Raw genomic sequence first — 20,321 nt, 5'->3', positions numbered from 1 at the left:
AAATCTGAGAATGAATGAATCATAGTCTAAAGAAGACAGATGAGGCATTTACTTGATTATTCAAAATTCAGATAATAATTTCCCTATGCATAGGAAAAAGGTGAACCAATTGAGGACAGGAGGAACAGTTTGGTTTGCACTGAAACTCACAATTGGTTTTAGAAGCTATGATTTACAAGTAATTTCATGTATATTGTGCAGGAACTGGTAACTTCTGAGTCAGTCCTTTCCAATCTCCTTAGTTTCTTCCCTAAAGTGTGAAACTGACCACCACCTTTAAATAATGATTCTTACAAATTGGTTGTAACAGCTTGACTTCAGAAGCACAATTTCCAAAAAACATTTCATAATAAAAATGCACAACTTGTTTCCAGTGATAAAAAGTGATTTGTTCTGCAGAATCAAAAAGAAAACAAGAAAATATTTTAAAAGTTTTTCATACTGAAGAAATCATCTAATCCATCTCTAAGAAATGTAACATGGTCTCTTAAGAGGATTAAAAGCAAAAAGCTACACATATATATAGAGAGAGAGAAAGAGAGAAACTAACACAGAGCCAGGCATGTAGCAACATTACACATTACATCCTTCTGTTTTTTTCTGACTAAAAAATTTAAAGCAAGGAATATCGGAATGTTAACCAAATCTTTTGGTTCAAGGCACGAAATTTCTTTACAAGTTTTTCTATGTCAAGGCCTGCCAGAGTAAGACATTAGAAAAGCATACTGTCTCCAGGTCCTGGAAGGACTCCTGCTATAAGTAACTGATTTGGATTTATCTGGATTTGGTTGTTCTCATTAAACCTACATGCTTATCAAAATTCCCTCAACCCTCCATCAAAGGTCATATTCCACACAGCTGTCCCAGCCTGGAGAAGAATTTATTACTGATCTAATAGAGTTACATGCAGACTGTACCTGTGCAGTGACAGCACAGATGACAGCAAGAGTTCTTTAAATGAACTGATGATGATAGGATTTTCTAAAATATATCAGAGCTTTTAGAGATTAAAATACATGCATCGTCACCACCCCAGCCTCTCTGCCTGTACAGGAACCAGCAAGCTGTGAGAGCATCATCACACGAGGCAGGCCTCACGGGTGCCGGCCAAGAATCACCGATGCTTGCTGCATGTGATGTCTGCGGTTAACCTGTCGCCTTTGGTTTCTTTTGTGCCGCAAACCATTCATCACTTTTATCTCCTGCAATTGCCTGCAGAAACGAAATTGGAATTACTTAAGTCTCAATCCAGAAAATAAAACTTACGATCTACTTCGTACCTCACTGCCCACAATCAAGAAATTAATAATTACAAGATGTTCACTCAGTAGAGTCTTGTGTTTACTTTGACAGAGGTTGCTGTTGGGTATCGAGCAATTGCTTGTCAGTTCTCACTTTGCAGAGTAAAGGGCAGAGCCTGCAGCCAGGAAGTGTGGCTGACGGCTGGCTGGAGAGCAAGGCCGAGCACACCAGGCTGTGGGCTCTTTGGAACAGAAAGTGCTGGCACTCTTAGCATCTCGGTAGGCTCCCAAGAAATCTTTATTTTTATTTGACTGTGCCACACAGCACGTGGGATCTTAGTTCCCCCACTGCACATCGAACTCACGCTTCCCTGCAGCGGAAGCACGGAGTCTTCAGCACTGGACTACCAGGGAAGCCCCCTCTCAAGAATCTTTAGTGCTCAGGAGACTCAGTCTAATCATGAGACCAAATGTGAAAAGTTATTCTGACATTTTAGTCATGAGCTTGGAACTGATTCCTTTTCCCACACCTCCTTCCTATTTCACTGATGTTGGTACTATTTCATTTGGGGCCGCTTAACTAAAAAAAGCTTTGTTAAGAAACAGTATGCTTTGGTTCCACCAGAGTCCTTTTATTGTATTAGTCCATGGGGTTGAGGTCTTAGAAGGGGGCAGGGGAGTTGGCAGGAGCAGGGTTTACAACAGAAGTCTCCTAAAACACGGGGTCCAATATAACCAAGTGTAAGCTAATTAGCTGTTTGGAAGGGAAATACATTCAAGAACTGAATCACAGTTAGGCCTCTGTTTCCACGGGTTCTGTGTCTGCAGATATGGAGGGCTGACTATGGGACTTGAGCATCCTAGGATTCTGGTATTCCCGGTGGGTCCTGGAACCCATCCCTGTGGATACTAAGTGACAACTGTACCTTTAAAAATGCCAGTTTTCATTATGAGGCAGGTATTATGCTGGGTTCAGGTGTGGCAGCAGAGATCAAGTCTGACGCTTTGAGGAGCACATGAAATAGTTGAGGATTCAGGTATGGAAACAACTCTTTTGCAGGTGGATGTGTGTGCGTGTGTGTCCTGGTGTATAACAGGACCACAAAACCGTGATATCAGACCAGGGGAAACGAGTAACTAACTGGCTGGAGAACTAGTGTAAAATCATTCATCTACTTCAGGAAGTCAAAAGATGTCTGCAACTGAACATGAAGAAACAGTGAAGCTGAGAGTGGCTGCCATGGGCAGTGGGACTCAGAGATGGCATCACTGCATTTATATAGAATCTTAGTACTATCTGATTTTTCATTTCAATGAAAATACACACTCAGTCGCTAAGTCATATCTGACTCTTTGCAACCCCATGGACTTCAGTCCACCAGGCTCCTCTGCTCATGGGATTCTCCAGGCAAGAATACTGGAGTGGGTTGCCATGTCCTCTTCCAGGGGATCTTCCGAACTCAGGGATTGAACCTGCATCTCCTACATTGGCAGGCAGATTCTTTACCACTGAGCCACCTGGGAAGCCCTTGATGAAAATAAAAGGTCTTATTTGTTTTGTGTGTTTCTGATTTTTAAACGCATTTTAAAAATACATTGGTGAATTTAAAAATCAAAACTATGCCAAAAAAGACCAAAACCTCCCCATATCCCAAAGATACAGATGTTTCTGTCTTCTAGGAGCCATTGAAAGTAGGAAAAAACAACAAACTATTGTGAAAAACCCAAGAAAGCTTCTGAGTTTTGCAGGATGAGCGGAGTAAGTGGGGAGGGGAGAACGGAAAGCAGCCCTTGGGCGGAGGCCGGCGATCTACCTTGGTTAATATAAGTGGTTCAGTGGGACTGAAAGGGGGTGAGCGGGGGGGGGAGGCAGCACACACGGTGGCCTGGAGCATCACGTGCTCTGCCAGAGCTCTGAGCTTATCTTGGAGGCAACAAAGGGCCATCAGAAGATTTAACTTATTGGATTTATACTTTAGAAAGCCTACTGCTGGCATCAGAGATTAACTAGAAGCTGGGAGGAGGTTTGTGCAGTATTTGGAGGTGAAAATGAGAGCCTTTTCAAAAGAGAAGTAGACAGAGGATTTCCCAGGGAGAACTCTCAGCTCTTGGTGACTTGTTGCTAAGAGAATGTAGCGGTGAGGAGCAACAGTATTCAGAAATGGCTCTGTGTGTAAATCTAAAAGTATTGTAAAAGAAAAAGCATATTAGGGACTTCCCTGGTGGACCAGTGGTTAAGAATCTGCCTTGCAATGCAGGGGACACAGGTTCAATCCCTGGCCAGGGAGCCAAGATCCCACATGCCCGGGGGCAACTAAGCCTGTGCACCGCAACTCCTGAAGCCCACACACCACCAATTAGAGTCCATGCACCGCACGACACAGCCAAACAAAGAAATGCTTTAAAAAAAGCATATTAAACGTTAAAAGAAAAACTGGCTTTGAGGATTCTAGCTTAAACAACTGTGATAATAGATATACAGTAACTACCAGGGGAGGAAGCAGAGTACAAAAGAGGAAAAAAGAACTGCCTTTGAAACCGGAAAGACCTCTCTTTGGGCCCCTGCCCTGCTAACTTGTGGAATGTATAATATTGAGTGACTTATTCTTTTGAAACTCAGTTTCCTTATCTCAAAGGGGAATGCTATCCACCTTGCAAATTATGGTAAGAGTTACAGAATATAGGTAAGGCACTTAAGAACAGGTCAATATAGGAGATGCTTAATAAATAGTAACTTTTGTTTTCCTATAATATTAACAAAGAATGGATCTGAAGTAAGACAAAGTAAGTTACAGGCATGTGGAGTTGTACTGTTCATGGTTTGTCCAGGTTAGAGGTTCTTTGGCTGTAACACTAGTGTGACCCAAAAAGCACGAGGCATGAAAGGAAGAGTTGATAAACTGGACGGAAAGAAATGTCTTCTCTTCAAAAGACTCTATAAGAAAATAAACAGGCAAACCACTGAATGGGAAAAGTGCTCATCTTTACAGATTACCTAACAAATGACTCGTATCCAGAAGTCCAACCCATCGATGATAAAGAGTCAAATTTTTTTAAAATGTGGATTTAAATGGGCCTTGAAAAACATGCAAATATTCAAATGAGAAAAAGGACATTCTAGGATAATAAAATAATGTAAGCAAAGACACACAGAGTGAAAATAAATTCATATTTAGAGGTTAGAGAATGGCTAAAATGTAAAATACATCATTGGTGTGTCTACTGGCTGGTTTTTCATGAAACTCAATGGATCAGGTACGTTATTCATATTGATATAGTCCAATCATATTAAAACCAATTAAAAAATACACAGAGCAGTAAAGAAACAAACAAAATACATGGGACAAACTAATATATAAACCTATTTTTAGATGGCCAGGGAAAATTTAATAAGAACTGGATTTTAGGTGACATTAAGGATATGTTGTTGATTTTTTTTGGCCATGCCATGTGGCATGGGGGATCTTAGTTCCTGGACCAAGGATCAAACCCATGTACCTTGTAACAGAAGCATGGAGTCTTAACCACTGGACCACCAGATAAGTCCCACATTGTTGATTTTTTAAGTGTGATGATGTCACTGTGGTATACAAGAAAATTCCTTAACTTAAAATGTGTAAAACACTTAAGTATTTACGGTTGAAATGACATGGCGTCTGAAATTTGCCTTAAAATTCTCCAACAAACATCTCCACTGCCAAAAAAAGTGGGGTGGAAAGGAATGATGAAAAATTATGGCAGAGGTGATGGGTGATAATCACATAGGGATTTGTTATTCTCTTTTGTGTATATTTGGAATTTTTAATCATAGCATCACCAACTCAATGGACACAAATCTGAGCAAATTCCAGGAGACAGTGGAGGACAGAGGAGCTTGGAGTGCCACAGTCCACACGGTCTCAAAGAATCGGACACAACTTAGTGACTGAACAATAATTAAAAATAAAATTATGGCAAGAAATAGACAAAAAGAGAACACACAAATGCTGGTGAGGATTTAGAACAGCTGGAACTCTTCTATACATACACGACCGATAGTTTAAAATATTCAGTCACTTTGGACAACTGGCAGCTTCTTAGAAAGTAAAAGCAATTCTCCTCCCCTCACATTTACGCAAGAGAAATGAAACATAAGTCCATCAAAAGAGTCACATGAGACTGTTCATAGCAGTCTTCCTTATAATAGATAAAAATCTGGAAAAAAATTCCAATGTCCACCACTGGAAGAATGGATAAGCAGATTACTACATCCACAAAACTCAGCAAAAGGAAAAAAAGAGAACTCTGGAATGTGCAATTACATGGAGGAATCTCAAAAATGTTATTGAAAGAAGCCATTCCATTTATATGAAGTCTAAGGATGGACAAAGCCAGTATGACAGAAATCAGAACAGTAGTTGCTGCTGGGAGGAGGAATTGGAAGCTAAAAACGGGCATAAGAGAACTTTCTATAATGATGAAAATGCTCTATATTTTGAGTAGTGAATATGAGTTTATGAAAGTATCAAAATTTATCAACATAAACACCAAATTTCTGTACACTTAAGTTCAATGTATTCTTTACCTTAGTAACAACAATCAAAAATGACTGTTTAGAGCTTAGAGGGGAGTGGGAACTAGAAATTAAGAAGACTAGAACAGATGATGGCTGAAGCTCAGAGCAGAGATAACCAGAGGAGCAGGTAACTTCTCAGAGAAAAGAAAGAATGTACGAGGAGAGTAAAAGACAGCCAGAGTGGGACCGTGGGCAACATCACTTCAGGACCAGTCACAGAAAAAGGTGCCTGTGGCTGAGGGGAAGCCGTCAGACAGACAGGAAGATGGCAGAGTCTCCAACGTCAAGGGAGAAGAGAGATGAGGAAGTCGGTCAGTGATGAAACAGCAAGAACAGTCTAGCCAGTCTGGCAACTGAGAGGCCGGAGATTCTGTTTTTCCTTCGTGGTAACGTTTAGAAACATTAAAGCTTCTGTACATTTCTGGCTTTGACAAGCCTCAACTGAGTGTCCGTTATTATGTCAGGAGTTTGCCAAGCACTATAAACCACACAATCCTGGGAGGCGGATAACCTTATTTCCTCGCATTTCTGTATAAGAAAACTGCAGTTTAGAGACTTGAAGTAAATTTCTTAAGGTCAGTCACATAGATACTAAGTGAAACCAGGACTGGTGGATTCATTCCTTTCAGCAGCAGCAACGCATTCACCAAGCACCGCCTACCTACGAGGTATGAGTGGGAAGCTGGGGAACGACACTACACAATGGCTTCGAAGGCTGCTAGATCATGTCTGATGAGGATGGAAAGCAGTTACTGGATTTGGCAAGAGGGAGGTCACTGATAATGTCAACGCGAGCGTTTCACCGTGTGATAGGAGCCAGTGCGAGACAGAGTGAAATGTGAATGGAAGGCAAGAAGTAGAAATGGTACCGAAGAAATTAACACAACATTATGAATCAACTATACTTCAATAAAAAAAATAAAAAAAACTATGAGATAATAGCATTCATGGCCAAAGAAATCTGTGACTGTCTCCTCCATTTTGCAGGCAGGAAATCTGGGTTCAGAGATGCTGGGAATCTGTGCTGAGATCCCCAGGCCACACAGCTTCATCTGGAGTGGCAGCCCTCACTCCCCTCCTCAGGAGCCTTGTCACTATGAGGCACAATCTGATGTACTTCCTCTGTTTTCCTTCTCATATTCTGAAAGCAAAATACCCGCTCTGCCTCAGAAAACAACTCCAATGAAGTTTCTTCTGCTGTCCCTCACCCCGCCCTTCTCACCACCTGCAAACAACTAGCTTCTGTATTTCCTTCATTAAAAAGGATGACTTACTCCATCAATCACTATCCTGACAAAATTAGACAGTAAACACACACACACACACACACACACAAAGAAGTAGAAATGGCGTGCAGGGAGATTTTTAGAAGGAACCTGGAGAATGGATATGGGGTGAATAAAGAGTTTTTCAAGATATTGGAGATTGTTTGTACGCTGGTGAGAATAATTCGCCAGGAAGGAAGAGGACGATGATGTAGAATGGAGAAGATATGACCAAGGGGCTAAGACAGTGAGAATGGATGGCGGTCGGGCACTTCCGGTCTCTGAGCAGAACAGTGATGTATTTAGCAGCAGTGGTTTCCTCAAGGCAGCCCGAAGGGAGGGAAGGCGCAGATGCTGCACCGCGCCAAGAGTCACATAGGTGGTCATGAAGTTGACACAAGTCTCTGGCTCAAGTCACCCCAACAGCAAAATGACAGAGTTCTGCAAGTAAGAACTGGCCCTTCTCCATACACATTATCCCCTTTGGCCAAAGGGGACAGGAATTTAGAAATGAGACTCACGTCATCCAATAATTTGTTTCCCTCTGGATCCACCTTTGAGAGTTCTCGAAATGCTTCATCCCCCACAAAGCAAATTTCATGTCCATCCTACACCAAGAGAGAAAAGAAATTTGGCAGAGAGACACCTCAGAAGAAAACCCTGGGGGCAGCCTGTCCCCTTCCTGGGTGATACTTACAGGGTCGGCCAAAATGATCACTTGCACGGTCGCCTTCCCTGGAGTGTCCAGACTCACCAGGGGAGTCAGAATCTTCTGGTTCTCCCTTTTCATCAAGTCTTCTAAGTCTGACAACTTGAGGAAAACAAAAAGGCACAGTGAGCAAGGGGTGCCACACCATGCTGGGGCCGTGGCCCCGGCAGCCCTGGAGGACTCTCAGGTCAACCAGAGAGAACCCTGGCACCACCTGTTTGATTTCTATTATCTCAGCTGCTCTCGAGACAACTGCTGAACTTCACACCAAAGCCACAACGAGCATGAACCTGGAGCAGGGAAGGCCAGGGTTCCTAGCTCTTGGAAGTCACGAGTCACAGAGTTTCAACAGAAGACCTGGTACCAAACATTACCTCTTTCTGAGGGCAAGAAAAGGCAATGCGTCCAAAACCTGTTGCATGATCAACTTTCCCCGGGATGGCCCGCAGCTCCAGCTTACACTGAAAAGACATGAGAAAGTGGGTTTATTTTTCCGAACAGGTCACGTGATTAAAAAAAAAACCAGACAATTCAAACCAGGATAAAGGAATAAAGTAAATTCTAAGTCTCCCTCCTACTGTCACTCCAGTGGCAATCAATCAGCAGTTTCCTGTGTATCCTTCTAGATACACAGCACAGGCATATACCCTTTTTTTTTTTTTTCATACAAATGGTAACATAATTTATATATTATTCTTTCCTTTGTTTTTCTCTAATTAACGTTGCCATCTCAGCACATAAAGACCCATTTTTTTGATGGCTGCTTTAGTAGTCCATTCTATGCATGAACCATAAATCACTCAACTACTGAATCTTTGGAGCATTTAGGCTATTTCTTTCTTTTTTTTTTTTTTAACACCGGGCCACTTGCAGGCTTTAGTTCCCCTACCAGAAACTGAACCCAGGCCCTCAGCAGTGAAAGCGTGGAGTCCTAACTAGTGGACCACCAGGGATTCCCTAGGTTATATCTTGCTGTAACAAATAACGCCACAGAGATAAACTTGTACACACTCCTTTGTGCACATGTAGGATGAGTACGTCTATGAAATAAATTCTTAGTAGACTTGCTGGGTCAAAGTACAAGGACTATATCATGCTCAAATGTTACTTTTTTTTTAAAAAAAAGAGGAAAATAGATGATCATCACTGCATTAAGTCTTGCCTACATCTCCTCTGACTAAACAAATCCACTCCTGAAAGGATATATCTCCAAATATAAATAAAGGTAACATCTGGGTGGTGAGTTTCCTGGCAGTTTTTATTTTCTCCTTTCTGTTCTAAATACTGAATTACTATGAAGAAACTATGTGAATAACCTTCATGTCAACCTCATTTATAAGTCAAACCTAAAGTAACAGATTATTTCTTTCTAAGATCGTTCACCTGGTTATCAGCATAGCCCAGCAAAGCCCTCTGTTTCTTCTCATCTTCTTCATAAATTTTCATTCCCAGTAGATTAGACCAGTAGTTCAAGGACTTCTGAAGGTCAGACACTGCTAGAGTTACTTTTAATACAGGATCTGTAAGGTAACAAAACAGCAGAAATGGACAGGGCAGTGCAAAGGAATGGAACCGGCTCAGGTACATTTAAGAATTTAGTTTATGATAAGAAAGGGATTTTAGGTCAGTATGAAAGGGCACTGTTAAATAAACAGCATTAAGATAACTGGCTTCTTACGGTGGAAAGAAGTGACACCTTTCAACTAGACAGCAAAACACATTCCTGATGGGTTACAGGGTTAAGTTGAAAGAATGAAACCATGAAAATACTCGAAATAGGTGATTATTTAAACAATTTTGGGATAGAGAAAGATCTTTGTTTAATCTGACATCAAAGATAGAAAGATCATGAAGAAGAAAATGTGCTAGGTTAATCATACAAAACGGAAAACTTGTACACAACAACCAAAACAAGAATCACAATCAAAATTAAAGACTACACTACAAAGTAGGAAACATCTTTTTTAACAACAAAAATGAGCAAGAAGTCCTTAATATTTAAGTCACCTTTCAACATTAATAGGAAAAAGATGCCCATCCTAGAAAAATAAGCAAAAGGAGGAACGTGCAAAAGCACATTTAACCTCACAAAGTTAGAATTCAAATAAAACATTTTGTTATCTAATTGGCAAATGATTTTAAAAAGTTTACAGAGTTAACTATTACAGTGCAATGGGAAAAACCATAATGGCAGAGTGTAAATTAGTAATATTTCTGGGCAACAATTTTGACAGAATGTGTCTAAAATATGTCCCCTGCTTTTGAAAGAACAATCCCATTTTCAGCAATTAAGGAAATAATTGTGGATGTGTGAAGGGCTTTCACCAAAGACACTCATCACAGAGTTGCTCATGACAACGAGACACCAGGGACAAAGTGAATTTCTAACAACAGACAACTGTTTCTCTTCCTATGATGTCACACAGTAGAATCCCGTACGTATCCGATTATGTAATTAGTTCTTTGGATCAAAAAGTTGGAAGGATATACTCTAAAATGTTAACAGTGGTTATCTGTTTTCTTCTTTCTGCCTGTATGTCTAGGGAGAAAAAAAAAATCTGTATTTTTGTAAAAAAGAATAACAGTTATATTAAAACGCTTAATATTACTGGAAACTTCTATCTTGTAAAGTGACTTTTGGAAGAGCTGTTCCAAGCCTACATCTGACTGTGGTAAACTCAGTGTAGTTTTCTTCCATTTTCACTGCCTTAGCCTGTGTGCTAGACTAGCAATACCATGACTAAAGCAAGGTGTCTGTCACAGAAACCTCTCCCTGGCAGATTTAAGTGTTCCCCATTCATTGAGAAATCAACAAATCCCAACTGACTCACACCCTGAAGGGATGCAGGGACAGGAATAGTTGCAGTGGGTGTGACTACACAAGAGTGATTCATTCCAAGGATGGATATTACCCAGACTGAGAGACCTGACTATACTACCAACCAGAGATTAAGGCTCCCAAGGTGTTATCACTGCAAAGAACGAAAACATCTCAAGCTTCTGGGGCCCACCATTATTTTACACACTCAAGTATCATGAAGACTATGGAAAAAGTGTACTGCGAAATTCATGGCAGGAGTTAGGTATCAAAGTTAGTATTTCAAGCACCAATCACCTATTAATAAAAATAGTCATGGAAATCCCTTACATCACCTGGGAAGTTCCAAAATACCATCTCTCAGTAAGTCCCACAGGCCCCAGTCTAACCTCCCACACTGGAATCATTGCCCTTTCTTCTTCTGAGCTCTGGATGAAAAGCATGTAACATTAGTCACAACCATCAGACTCAGTCTGAGGGGCATCTGGGAGCTGAGGCAGACCAGCGTGGGGGAAGAGAAGGTCTCCACTTTGGGGCTTGTGCTCACGGAGGGAATGGCTGGCACAAGTGCCCCTGCTATTCACCAGCTTTTTTTTCTTTTCCTTTTCTTGCTTTTGGTTCTTTCTTGGCAAAGCAGGTAGCAGAATTTTCAGCAATACACGTATGATGCATGAGGATGCCTCTGAGGTACTTGAAATGTAGCGCAGTTTCTCTCCTGCTCACTGTGGGGGTCAGCGTGGTGGGCTCCTCACCTCACTCACCTGTACTCACTGAGAACCAGCACTGTAATCTGGAAAACTGTCCTCGGCCAGGGGAGACGACTAACTGGTCTAAGGATAAATCTGCTTCTCTTGCCTGCCTATGACTGGTTCAGGAGCAGGGTATGTGAGTCGACTCTGACCAGGAAGTTTGCTAGAAGATTCTAGGAAAGTTTTGCTGCGCTTTTAACGAAGAGCCACAGGAAGTCAGTTTCTCTTTCTTCTACCAGATGAGAGTGTGCGGGCGGGTAGCCCCAAATGCTATGGCAGTCACCCTACCACCGTGAAGGGGAGAAGGGGACCCCTGAGGACAAGAGGGTAGAGAGATCGATCTGGGTTTTGGATGCCGTTGCTGAGCTGCTGGATCAACAAACCCTGAAGTCTCTCCGACCAAGACAACACCTGCTCTATGAACTAAGACATTTTTTTTAACCATTCAACCTAGAGGTAGGTTTTCTGATATTTGCAGCTGAAAGTATCCTACATCGACAAGTTACCAGTAGAACCGAACCAGTCCAGAACACTGATAGGGATGCACTGAAGTTTTGACACGAGCATATAATTTCTTAGAGGACAAGTAACAACACTGGCTTGGGAAAGACAAGTTATGTCAACATGGAGACTCCACAGGAGACGGAAGTCAAGCTCCCTCTCTCCTTCCTCCAGATGCCTTTAGACAGAGGGCTTTTGTCAGTCCAGATATAATTACCTGACTGAGGTGGACTACAGTCCTGCAAATAGAACTTATATCCTCCAGGGGCTTTGGTTTCAAACACACCGTCTCCCATTTCACTGAGCGGCCACTTCAGCTTCCTAGCGTTGCTGACAGCTTGCCTGGAAGCCACCGTGATACCCTAGGACAAATGACAGAACATAATCATCCGAGAGCACAATCGCAACAGATCTCCTTTAGAAGGTAATGAAGTAAAACCCCACTGCCTTTATGTCAAACACCTAAGATTTAAGCAGCATTCAAAACTTTCTGCTAATTTTGAAGTCAGTCTTGGACATTTTTCTCCCACAAAGATTCCAAACGTTGTGGATGGTAGGCCAGAAATTCAAATGCCAGAGAAATTAGACCCGTTGAATAACAAAAATCAGGCTTCCCTTGTGGCTCAGCTCGTAAAGAATCCACCTGCAATGTGGGAGACCTGGGTTCGATCCCTGGGTTGGGAAGATATTCTGGAGACGGGAAAGGCTACCCACTCCAGCATCCTGGCCTGGAGAATTCCATGGACTGTGAATTCCATGGGGTCGCAAAGAGTAGTCAGACACGACTGAGCGACTTTCACTTTCACTAACAGAGAAAATTCCCCCTCATTTTCAAGATCTGGTCAGAGAAATCTTGATCTTATCCTTGGCTTGCCAGCTACTTAATTAAACTTTTTTGCTTTTTACTTTTAAAACCAAAAAATATAAACAACTATCAAGGCATCCTTTATTTAAGTGTAATCAAAATACCTAAGAATGTACACTATGCCTTCCAATATATCTGGCCTCGTTTCTAGCTTGGATGGTAGATCAGCCTCTGCCTTCAGTCTTGTTAATCCATCAGCCACTCTGCGACTGGAGTAAACATTCTGAAACCCACCCTACTGTCTGCCCTCAAGACGGCAATCCCATGTTGTCATTCTTCCACTTAAAACCCTTGATGGCTCTTCATTTTACCCTGGGATGGCTTACAATGGCCTAAAAGGGCCAAGACGATCTGACCCAGGTCATTTATTTTTGGCTGTGTTGGGTCTTTGTTGCCATGAGAGTTTCTCTCTAGTGTGGGGAGCAGGGGCTCCTCTCTAGATGTGGTGTGAGGACTCCTCACTGCGGTGGCTTCTCTTGTTGCAAAGCACGGGCTCTGGGGTGGGCGGGTGTCAGCAGTTGCAGAACGTGGGTTTGGTAGTCGCAGCTCCCAGGCTCTAGGGTGCAAGCTCAACGTCTGTGGCACACGTGTTTGGCTGCTCCAAGACATGTGGGATCTTCCTGGGCTGGGATCGAAACTGCATCTTCTGCACTGCCAGGTGGACGCCTTACCCCTGAGTCGCCAGGGCAGCCTCGCCCCTGACCCAGGTCATTTCTGAGCCCATCTCCTCCCCCTTTACCCCTCTCTACCGTCCTCTACGCATTTTCTCAAACATGCTGTTTGAGGGCTTTTGCTCTGGCTGTTTTCTAGCTGAAATGCTCTTCCCTGAGATACTCACACAACTAACTCCTATCCTCTTCAAGCCTTTGTTCAAATGTCACCTTCTCACGAAAAGCTACTCTCGACACCCTACTCGAAACTGGTCATTCGCACCTACCCCAAAGCTCCTTTTCTCTCTCTGTTCTTTGCCCATTGCAATGATCATATTTAAAACAATATTAGGTTATTTATTTATTCATTCATTCATTCAAATTTATTACTTATCGTCTGTCAGTCTGTGGGCCCCCTCTCCTTGGTTCAAGGCACCAAGTTGGTTTTCCCCTTTTTTCTCTGCCTGATTTAAATTTGGAGCATAAATAGAAAGATAAGAAGAAACACAGAGCTGCTCACATGCACTGAAGCACCAAATCCTACGACTGCTATCTCTGACCTCTCTCAAATCCATCTACTCTCCCTCCCACTGCTGTCACTGTATAACCTTTGGGCTGGCTGCCTTCCTTTCAGTCTCGCTCCCTGCCAACCCAACCTCCCTGCTCTAGCCAGGGGTTCTTGGATACTGCAAATTCTGTGTTATGCTCCTGCTTAAAAATGGCTCCACTCTGCTTTTAGAAGGACAACTAAGTGTCCTGATATGATGCGTCCCCAGGGTACTCCTCCAGCCTCAACTCTACCCTCTCTCTCCTCCACACACTAAGCTCCAGTCAGACTGCTCGACTCACAGTTCTCTGAGCGCCAGGCTCCCCCTCACCTCCAGGCCTGGGCACGTCTCCCTCACCTGGCTCGCATGTCTCCTCCAGGAAGCCTTCCCTGAACTCTCACCCATCAGAGAACAGGCTGGAGATTCCTCCTGTGTGTTTCCACACCCCCTGTTCCTACCCCAATCTGAGACTTGTCACCCTGTATTCCTGTTCTCTTTACTTGTTTCCCCCATCAGACGGGGAGCTCCTTAGGCCAGGAAACATGCTCCACTCTCTACTGTATCCCAGCATCTAACAAGGGATATGCCATAGAGCAAGTCACAAGAAATATGTTAGATGAATTAGTCAGTGGCACGGAGAGTGAGAAAAAGAAACAGAAATATATTAAGTCTGAGCCATCCTTTCCATTTACAAAACACTTGCAGATATCAGACCCTTGTACAAACTTCCATCTAGTTACCTTTATTTTAATGTGTCAATGAGTTAATGAATGAGTTCACAGGAATAATGAGAGCAAATGACCAAAATAACATGAGGTAGATTTCCAGCTGTGTATCTGGGCCCAGTGATACTGTATCTCGCAGTAACTGATTAGCAAGTGGTAGATACAGATAGGACAGACTAAAGGGACAAAGTAGGTGATTAAACAGTGAATCCCACTATGGGACTGTAGGGAGAAAAAAATATGGGAGACCCCTGTAAGCTAATGATTACTCAAGGAAGCAAGTGAGCTTAACCACAAAACCAGGCAGGGCTTGCTTAGTAACAAAACCATGCAACTGAAGTGTGGGACATGCCCTCAAAGAATAAGACAATGGTGGCACGAGACCCACATCCTGACCAGCGCGCTCAGTCAGTTAATGATCCCTAGGACAAGATCTCTGCATACAAAAAAAAAAAAAAAACCAGTAATTTGTGGACCTAGCTTGACCATGTAGGGATAAGAAAACTGCCCTGCCCAACCTGTAGGAGGAGCTGATGATGGGAGCATGATGTCTACTCAAGAAACACAAAGTTCTCTCCTTCTACACTTTTCCTTTGATTATAAAACTGTAGCCCACCAAGTTCTTGGGACATGGCATCTCTTGCCTGCCCACTTAGAAGCCTCACAAGCACCCTGTTCTAATAAATCGCTTATCTATCACTTTAGCTGGAGTTGAATTCTTTTCTGTGCTGAGTCATAAAAGACTATGGCACCAGAGCTCTTCAGAGGCCCCTGAACAACACCCAGTGGTTTCAATACTGTTACTATAATAGATGCACAATAACTTGAGGTCCTGAATGAATGAATACAGTGTATGCAATGCCACTTTTTTATCCTTAAAACCTTGTCAGATTTTTCTGTGGCTGGGATTGACTGTAATCGCCTGAACCAATCACAACTGTCCACTAGAGAGAAAACATTTCTCTGGATGGTGCTGGGAATCTGATAAACCAATGACTCTGGCCCCTCCACCTCTCATGGTTCAGCCATTCCCCAAGGGGAGGCCTGTCTCCTTCAAAGCTGTCTCTACATCTCGAACTTGATTTCTAAATGCTGGGAGAACACATTTCATCCTGAAGCCAGCTTGGAGACAAGATGCCCAAGCAGGTTTTTTGGTTTTGTTCTTTTTTATTTTTTTTAATATTCAATACATTTTTATTTATTATCATTATTTTTTAAATTGGAATATAACTGCTTCACCACATTGTGTTAAGCTTCTGCTGTGCAACATGAATCAGCTAACTGTATACCTAGATCCCCTCCTCGTGAGCCTCCCTCCCACACCCCACCCCAGTTTAGTTCTTTTTTAAATAGAAATCATGGGATTTTCCCTCAGAGCTTTGAGGGGATGTTGTTTATTTGGTAACCAAAGCTCAAAGAGCTGGTGGCCTCAAAAAAAAAAAAAAAAAAGAAATCATGAAACTGATTACTAAACCATGCCCAGAGTCATCAATTCAGTTAGTCATCATTATCTACAGCTGTCTCAGTGACCTCTCGAACATAAAGCCAAAAACTGGCTAGAACAAAATGATATTTACCAGGAAGTCATTGCCAAGCTGGTAGCTGCCGATGCCGTAATTGTAAGTCAGCTCTGTGACAAAGTGATCATCCTCAGGTCCATACCCCACCATTGTTTTACTCCACTTCCCATCATAAGGCCTAGAAAAGTGAAAAGAAAAAAAAAAAAAAATCCAACCCAGTGATCACAGACAAAAATCTGCTTCAGGCCACTCTCAGAGAGCTATTGGAACAAGAAGTGGGCAGTCCCCTCTGGCCCTCCAAATACCTGTAAGGACGTGATGACCCCGTCAACAGAGGCTCCCAGGACCACCCGTCTGGCACTTACTTGAGGGAAAGACTCATCTACCTTTCCTTGAAAGCAGGGAGCTGCATCCTGTAGGGACAGTTCTCCCACCTGACCTTAACTTATGTTTTGCATATTTGTCAACAAGCATGCAACTCCCATCAGGCCTTGGAATTTCAGGCCATGACTACTGAGCTTAACTAAGAGATACTCGATAAGACATTGCTTCATCCACAGAATACATTTCTTTGTGACCCTGAAGCTGCCTCCCTAATTTCTTATTTCTGTTTTTTATTGCCTCCTTAATTTCCGCTGCTGCCTTCTACCTGCTTTGAGAAACTGCTTTCTATTCTCCGGGGGTATTCAAACCTTAAGGAGATGTTAAGAAACAAAGTGTCATACCCATTACAGGCAGCTTTGCAGCCGTCCTGGAATTCCTCATGCCGAAGAATCTGGTAAGGGAATTAGAATAAATGGTAAAGTTTTCTTCGTACTGCACACCACATATTTAGCACAAACTAAAATGTCAAAACACAGACATTATCATTTGCAGGCTTTTACATTTAAGATGAACAGAAGATGACGAGCTGGATATCCTTCCCAGGCTAGAAAATGAGGTAAGGGAGCATGGCTTGACGCTGGGCTTCCCTGGTGGCTCAGTGGTAAAGAATCCGCCCGCAGTGCAGAAGATACAGTTTTGATCCCTGGTGCAGAAAGATCCCACATGTTGCTGAGCAATTAAGCCCTTGGGCCCCACCTACTGAGCCTGTGCTCTAGAGCCCGGGAGCTGCAACTACCGAGGCCCGTGCTCTGCGACACGAGGAGCCATGGTGCCGCAGCTAGAGCAGTCCCCACTCGCTACAACCAGGGAAGAGCCCAGGCAGCAATGAAGACCCAGCACGGCCGGAAAAAAAGGAACAGCTTGATAGCAAGGGTCAGGCAGCCAAGCAAAGCTGTGAAATGTACTTACATCAGGAAGCGGTAATGTGCAGTTAAAAAAAAAGCGTGGCCTTCACTTAGTTGTGATAGGGACAGAGTAAAGGGACAAAGTAGTTGATTCAATAGTGAATCCCAGTAGGGGACTGTAGGTAGAAAAAATATGGGAGACCCTGTAAATGATTACTCAAGAAAGCAGGTTTGTGTAACCACAAAACCAGGCAGGCTTGCTCAGTAACAAAGCCATGCCACAGAAGCACAAGATATGCCCCCAACAATAAAACACTGGTGGCACGAGAGCCACATTCTGCCCAGCAAGCTCAGTAAGTTAAAGATCCCTAGGACTCGCTCTCTGCACACATAAGAAATAATAATTTGTGGACCTAGCTTGACCACCTAGAGACAAGAAACCCCCTTGTCCACCCTGGAGGAGGAGCTGATGATGGAAGCATGATGTCTACCCAAGAAACACAAAGTTCTCTCCCTCCCCACTTTTCCTTTGATTATAAAACTGTAGCCCACTGAGTTCTTGGGGCACGGTATCCCTTCCCTGCCTGCTTGTAAACTTCACAAGCATCCTATTCTAATAAATTGCTTCTTATCTATCACTTTGCCTCTGGTTGAATTCTTCCTGCATAGAGACATAAAGGACTAGGGTACTGGGAGCTCATTGGAGCACCCCGAAATGACATCAAATGGTTTCAGTTGCATAACTCTGAGAACAACATATTAGGGTCTGAGTCTAATATCTTATGAAAATAGATAATTTATTAAAGCATTTGACACAGAGCCTACTACACAGTATGATCTCAATGTGTCAGTTTCCATTTTCCTTTTTGAGCCCTACAGCTACTGCTGCAGTTCAAGCTCTCATCACAGCTCTCACAGACTACTGGAAATCATCCTTATTGATCTTTCCTTAAAGCCACCATAAAATTAAGCCCCTAAAGCACAGCTCTGATCACATCACTGCCCTGTTACAAAATGTAAGAGAGCTCCCCATTTACTATGACATAAAATCCAAATTCCTTAGCATATTATTCAAGATACTATAAGAAGCAGTTCTAAGCTATTTGTCCTGGTATCCCATCTCCTCAACTTCAACTAAGTAATCTAAGCTAAAGGCACGTAAATCAAGTTACGCTTCCCAAACATATCTTACTTGTGCATTAGCTGTTCAGACCTCTAATCTAGGTCTGTGGAAATCCTATCTTTAGGGGTCAACTCAAGTACAAGGTCTCTATGAATTATTTCCTGAGGACCCAGGTCAGAGTTAAATCTCTCCTCTTGTACTTTTATAATAATGATAGCTAATACTTACATAATACAAACCACATGTCAAATACTACATATATAATAACACTTAATTTTTACAACCACCCTTTAATCAATGAGGAAACACTTTAAGGGAGAGTTTTGTGGTTTTCTATCACCACATTTTAACTTCCATTACCATCTGCAAAGTACAAATACAATTCCCACCAAACCAGGATCTTAACTGAGGACAGATAACAGGGTCGTTTTCATCTTTGTCACCAAAGCCCAAAACAGAACCATGAAATAGGTGATATTCTTTAAATGATTGATGAATTTAGGTAATTCCCTTTGTACTCTGCAGTGTCTCTACATTAAGTCTTACTCTTGCACATTGTAAACAATGTTGCCTGCAATTCCATTTCAACAAGGATCAAACCATCAGCTAATGCAGTTGCTCACCAACAGCACACCCTGAGGGGAATTCAGGATGGAAAAATAACAAGAAGCATTCTCTGCTTTTGGATTCTGGTCCTAGACATTTAAGATACATTTCTAAGGAAAAATTTCAAGGTACTCAGAACCCATCTTGCCACGCACAGAAAAGCACTAAAACCATTAACTTGAGCTGCCTATTTCTGTGCTTAGTAGTAATCTTTTGATGTTCCTACATGGTTTTGGGTTCTTCCCCATCTTCAAGCAAAAATCTCATATACCTTCTAGCTCCTCCCTTGCCTCTTCAGATCAGTTCCTCAGAGCTATCGAGAGGCTGTCTTCCACACTAGAGTCCTTAGGAAGGTCCCCAAATAAAAATTAACTCAAAAATCTTAGGTTGTTAATTTTTCCTTCAGTTGACAACATCTAAAGTCCCTCCGTAGCAGGAGCCTTCCAACAGCTTCCACCTGTGCTTGCCACCCAGGTGATCTCTGCAGAATCACAGCTGGGGAGATGCCACTTCTAGGTGTTGGAAAGGAGAATGGATTCTGATTTCACACTTCTGAGACAAGCTGGATCGTTCACCTAGACAGAGTGAGTGATCCATTCAAACCAGCCCCAAGAAAAGTAGAGCTCTGAATTATGCTGGTATCTAAAACCAAAAGGCTCCAAATCAGAAGAGTCATTGTTTACTGGAAGAGTATTACGTAACCTTTTATTTACTATCTTTCTCACAGACTGGAAACTTCGCAAAGACAGGAATAAACATTCGTTAAACAACTTAAACTGAAAGGACCTGTGTGCGCACACAGTCGGCAACTAGTAAGTGTGAGCCCCCTTTCAAAGTCCATCTAACCCAAGCCGCAATTCGTGATGCTTCCTGAACCTGAAAACCACAGAGTTAATGGGAAGTCCTGGGGCTAAGGTCCGACACCCGAATTCGCAGTGAAATTCACATCGCACCCCTTTCTCCTCCCTCGGCCAGGTGGGGTTCAGTCACTCGCACCCCCCTCGAGCTCCAGCCCCTCTCCGTCCCGCCTGCACCTTCATCCCCAGGACATCGCGATAGAAACACGCCGTCTCGAAGCGGTTTCCCACTTTGAACACGAAGTGCAGAGCTCTGCGATTCGCCATGACCACCTACACTACCACCGGTCACGCGTACGGCGGCGCACAAACCACAGCTGACCCCGGCGCGCTAGTGACGTCACTGGCCGCCGCCGGCGC

General features: G+C 42.9%; 1 protein-coding gene across 1 annotated transcript; it reads right to left on the bottom strand.

The window, feature by feature from the left end:
• Positions 1 to 27: 27 nt before the first annotated feature.
• GLOD4 (glyoxalase domain containing 4) lies at positions 28 to 20,301 on the bottom strand. The gene is made up of 9 exons (XM_027517374.1): positions 20,139 to 20,301; positions 16,872 to 16,921; positions 16,204 to 16,324; positions 12,056 to 12,200; positions 9,154 to 9,290; positions 8,145 to 8,231; positions 7,759 to 7,872; positions 7,583 to 7,669; positions 28 to 1,212 (listed from the first exon to the last, which is right to left on the bottom strand). Exons 1-9 carry the CDS (start codon positions 20,226 to 20,228, stop codon positions 1,147 to 1,149), a joined length of 897 nt encoding a protein of 298 aa, XP_027373175.1. The 5' UTR covers positions 20,229 to 20,301; the 3' UTR covers positions 28 to 1,146.
• Between the last annotated feature and the right edge of the window lie 20 nt (positions 20,302 to 20,321).

The sequence above is a fragment of the Bos indicus x Bos taurus genome, chromosome 19 (assembly GCF_003369695.1).
Source record: "Bos indicus x Bos taurus breed Angus x Brahman F1 hybrid chromosome 19, Bos_hybrid_MaternalHap_v2.0, whole genome shotgun sequence".
Classification (NCBI taxonomy): domain Eukaryota; kingdom Metazoa; phylum Chordata; class Mammalia; order Artiodactyla; family Bovidae; genus Bos; species Bos indicus x Bos taurus.
The sequence above is the reverse complement of the archived record's forward strand: the minus strand, read 5'-3'. Positions and strand labels throughout refer to the sequence as shown.

Coding starts and splice junctions, on each gene's coding strand:
- GLOD4 (XM_027517374.1), bottom strand. CDS start 20,228: ATGGCGAATCGCAGAGCTCTGCACTTCGTGTTCAAAGTGGGAAACCGC. Junction 12,201..16,203: donor AGCTTGGCAATGACTTCCTG/GTAAATATCATT, acceptor CATTTGTCCTAG/GGTATCACGGTGGCTTCCAG. Junction 7,873..8,144: donor TTTCTTGCCCTCAGAAAGAG/GTAATGTTTGGT, acceptor GTTTTCCTCAAG/TTGTCAGACTTAGAAGACTT.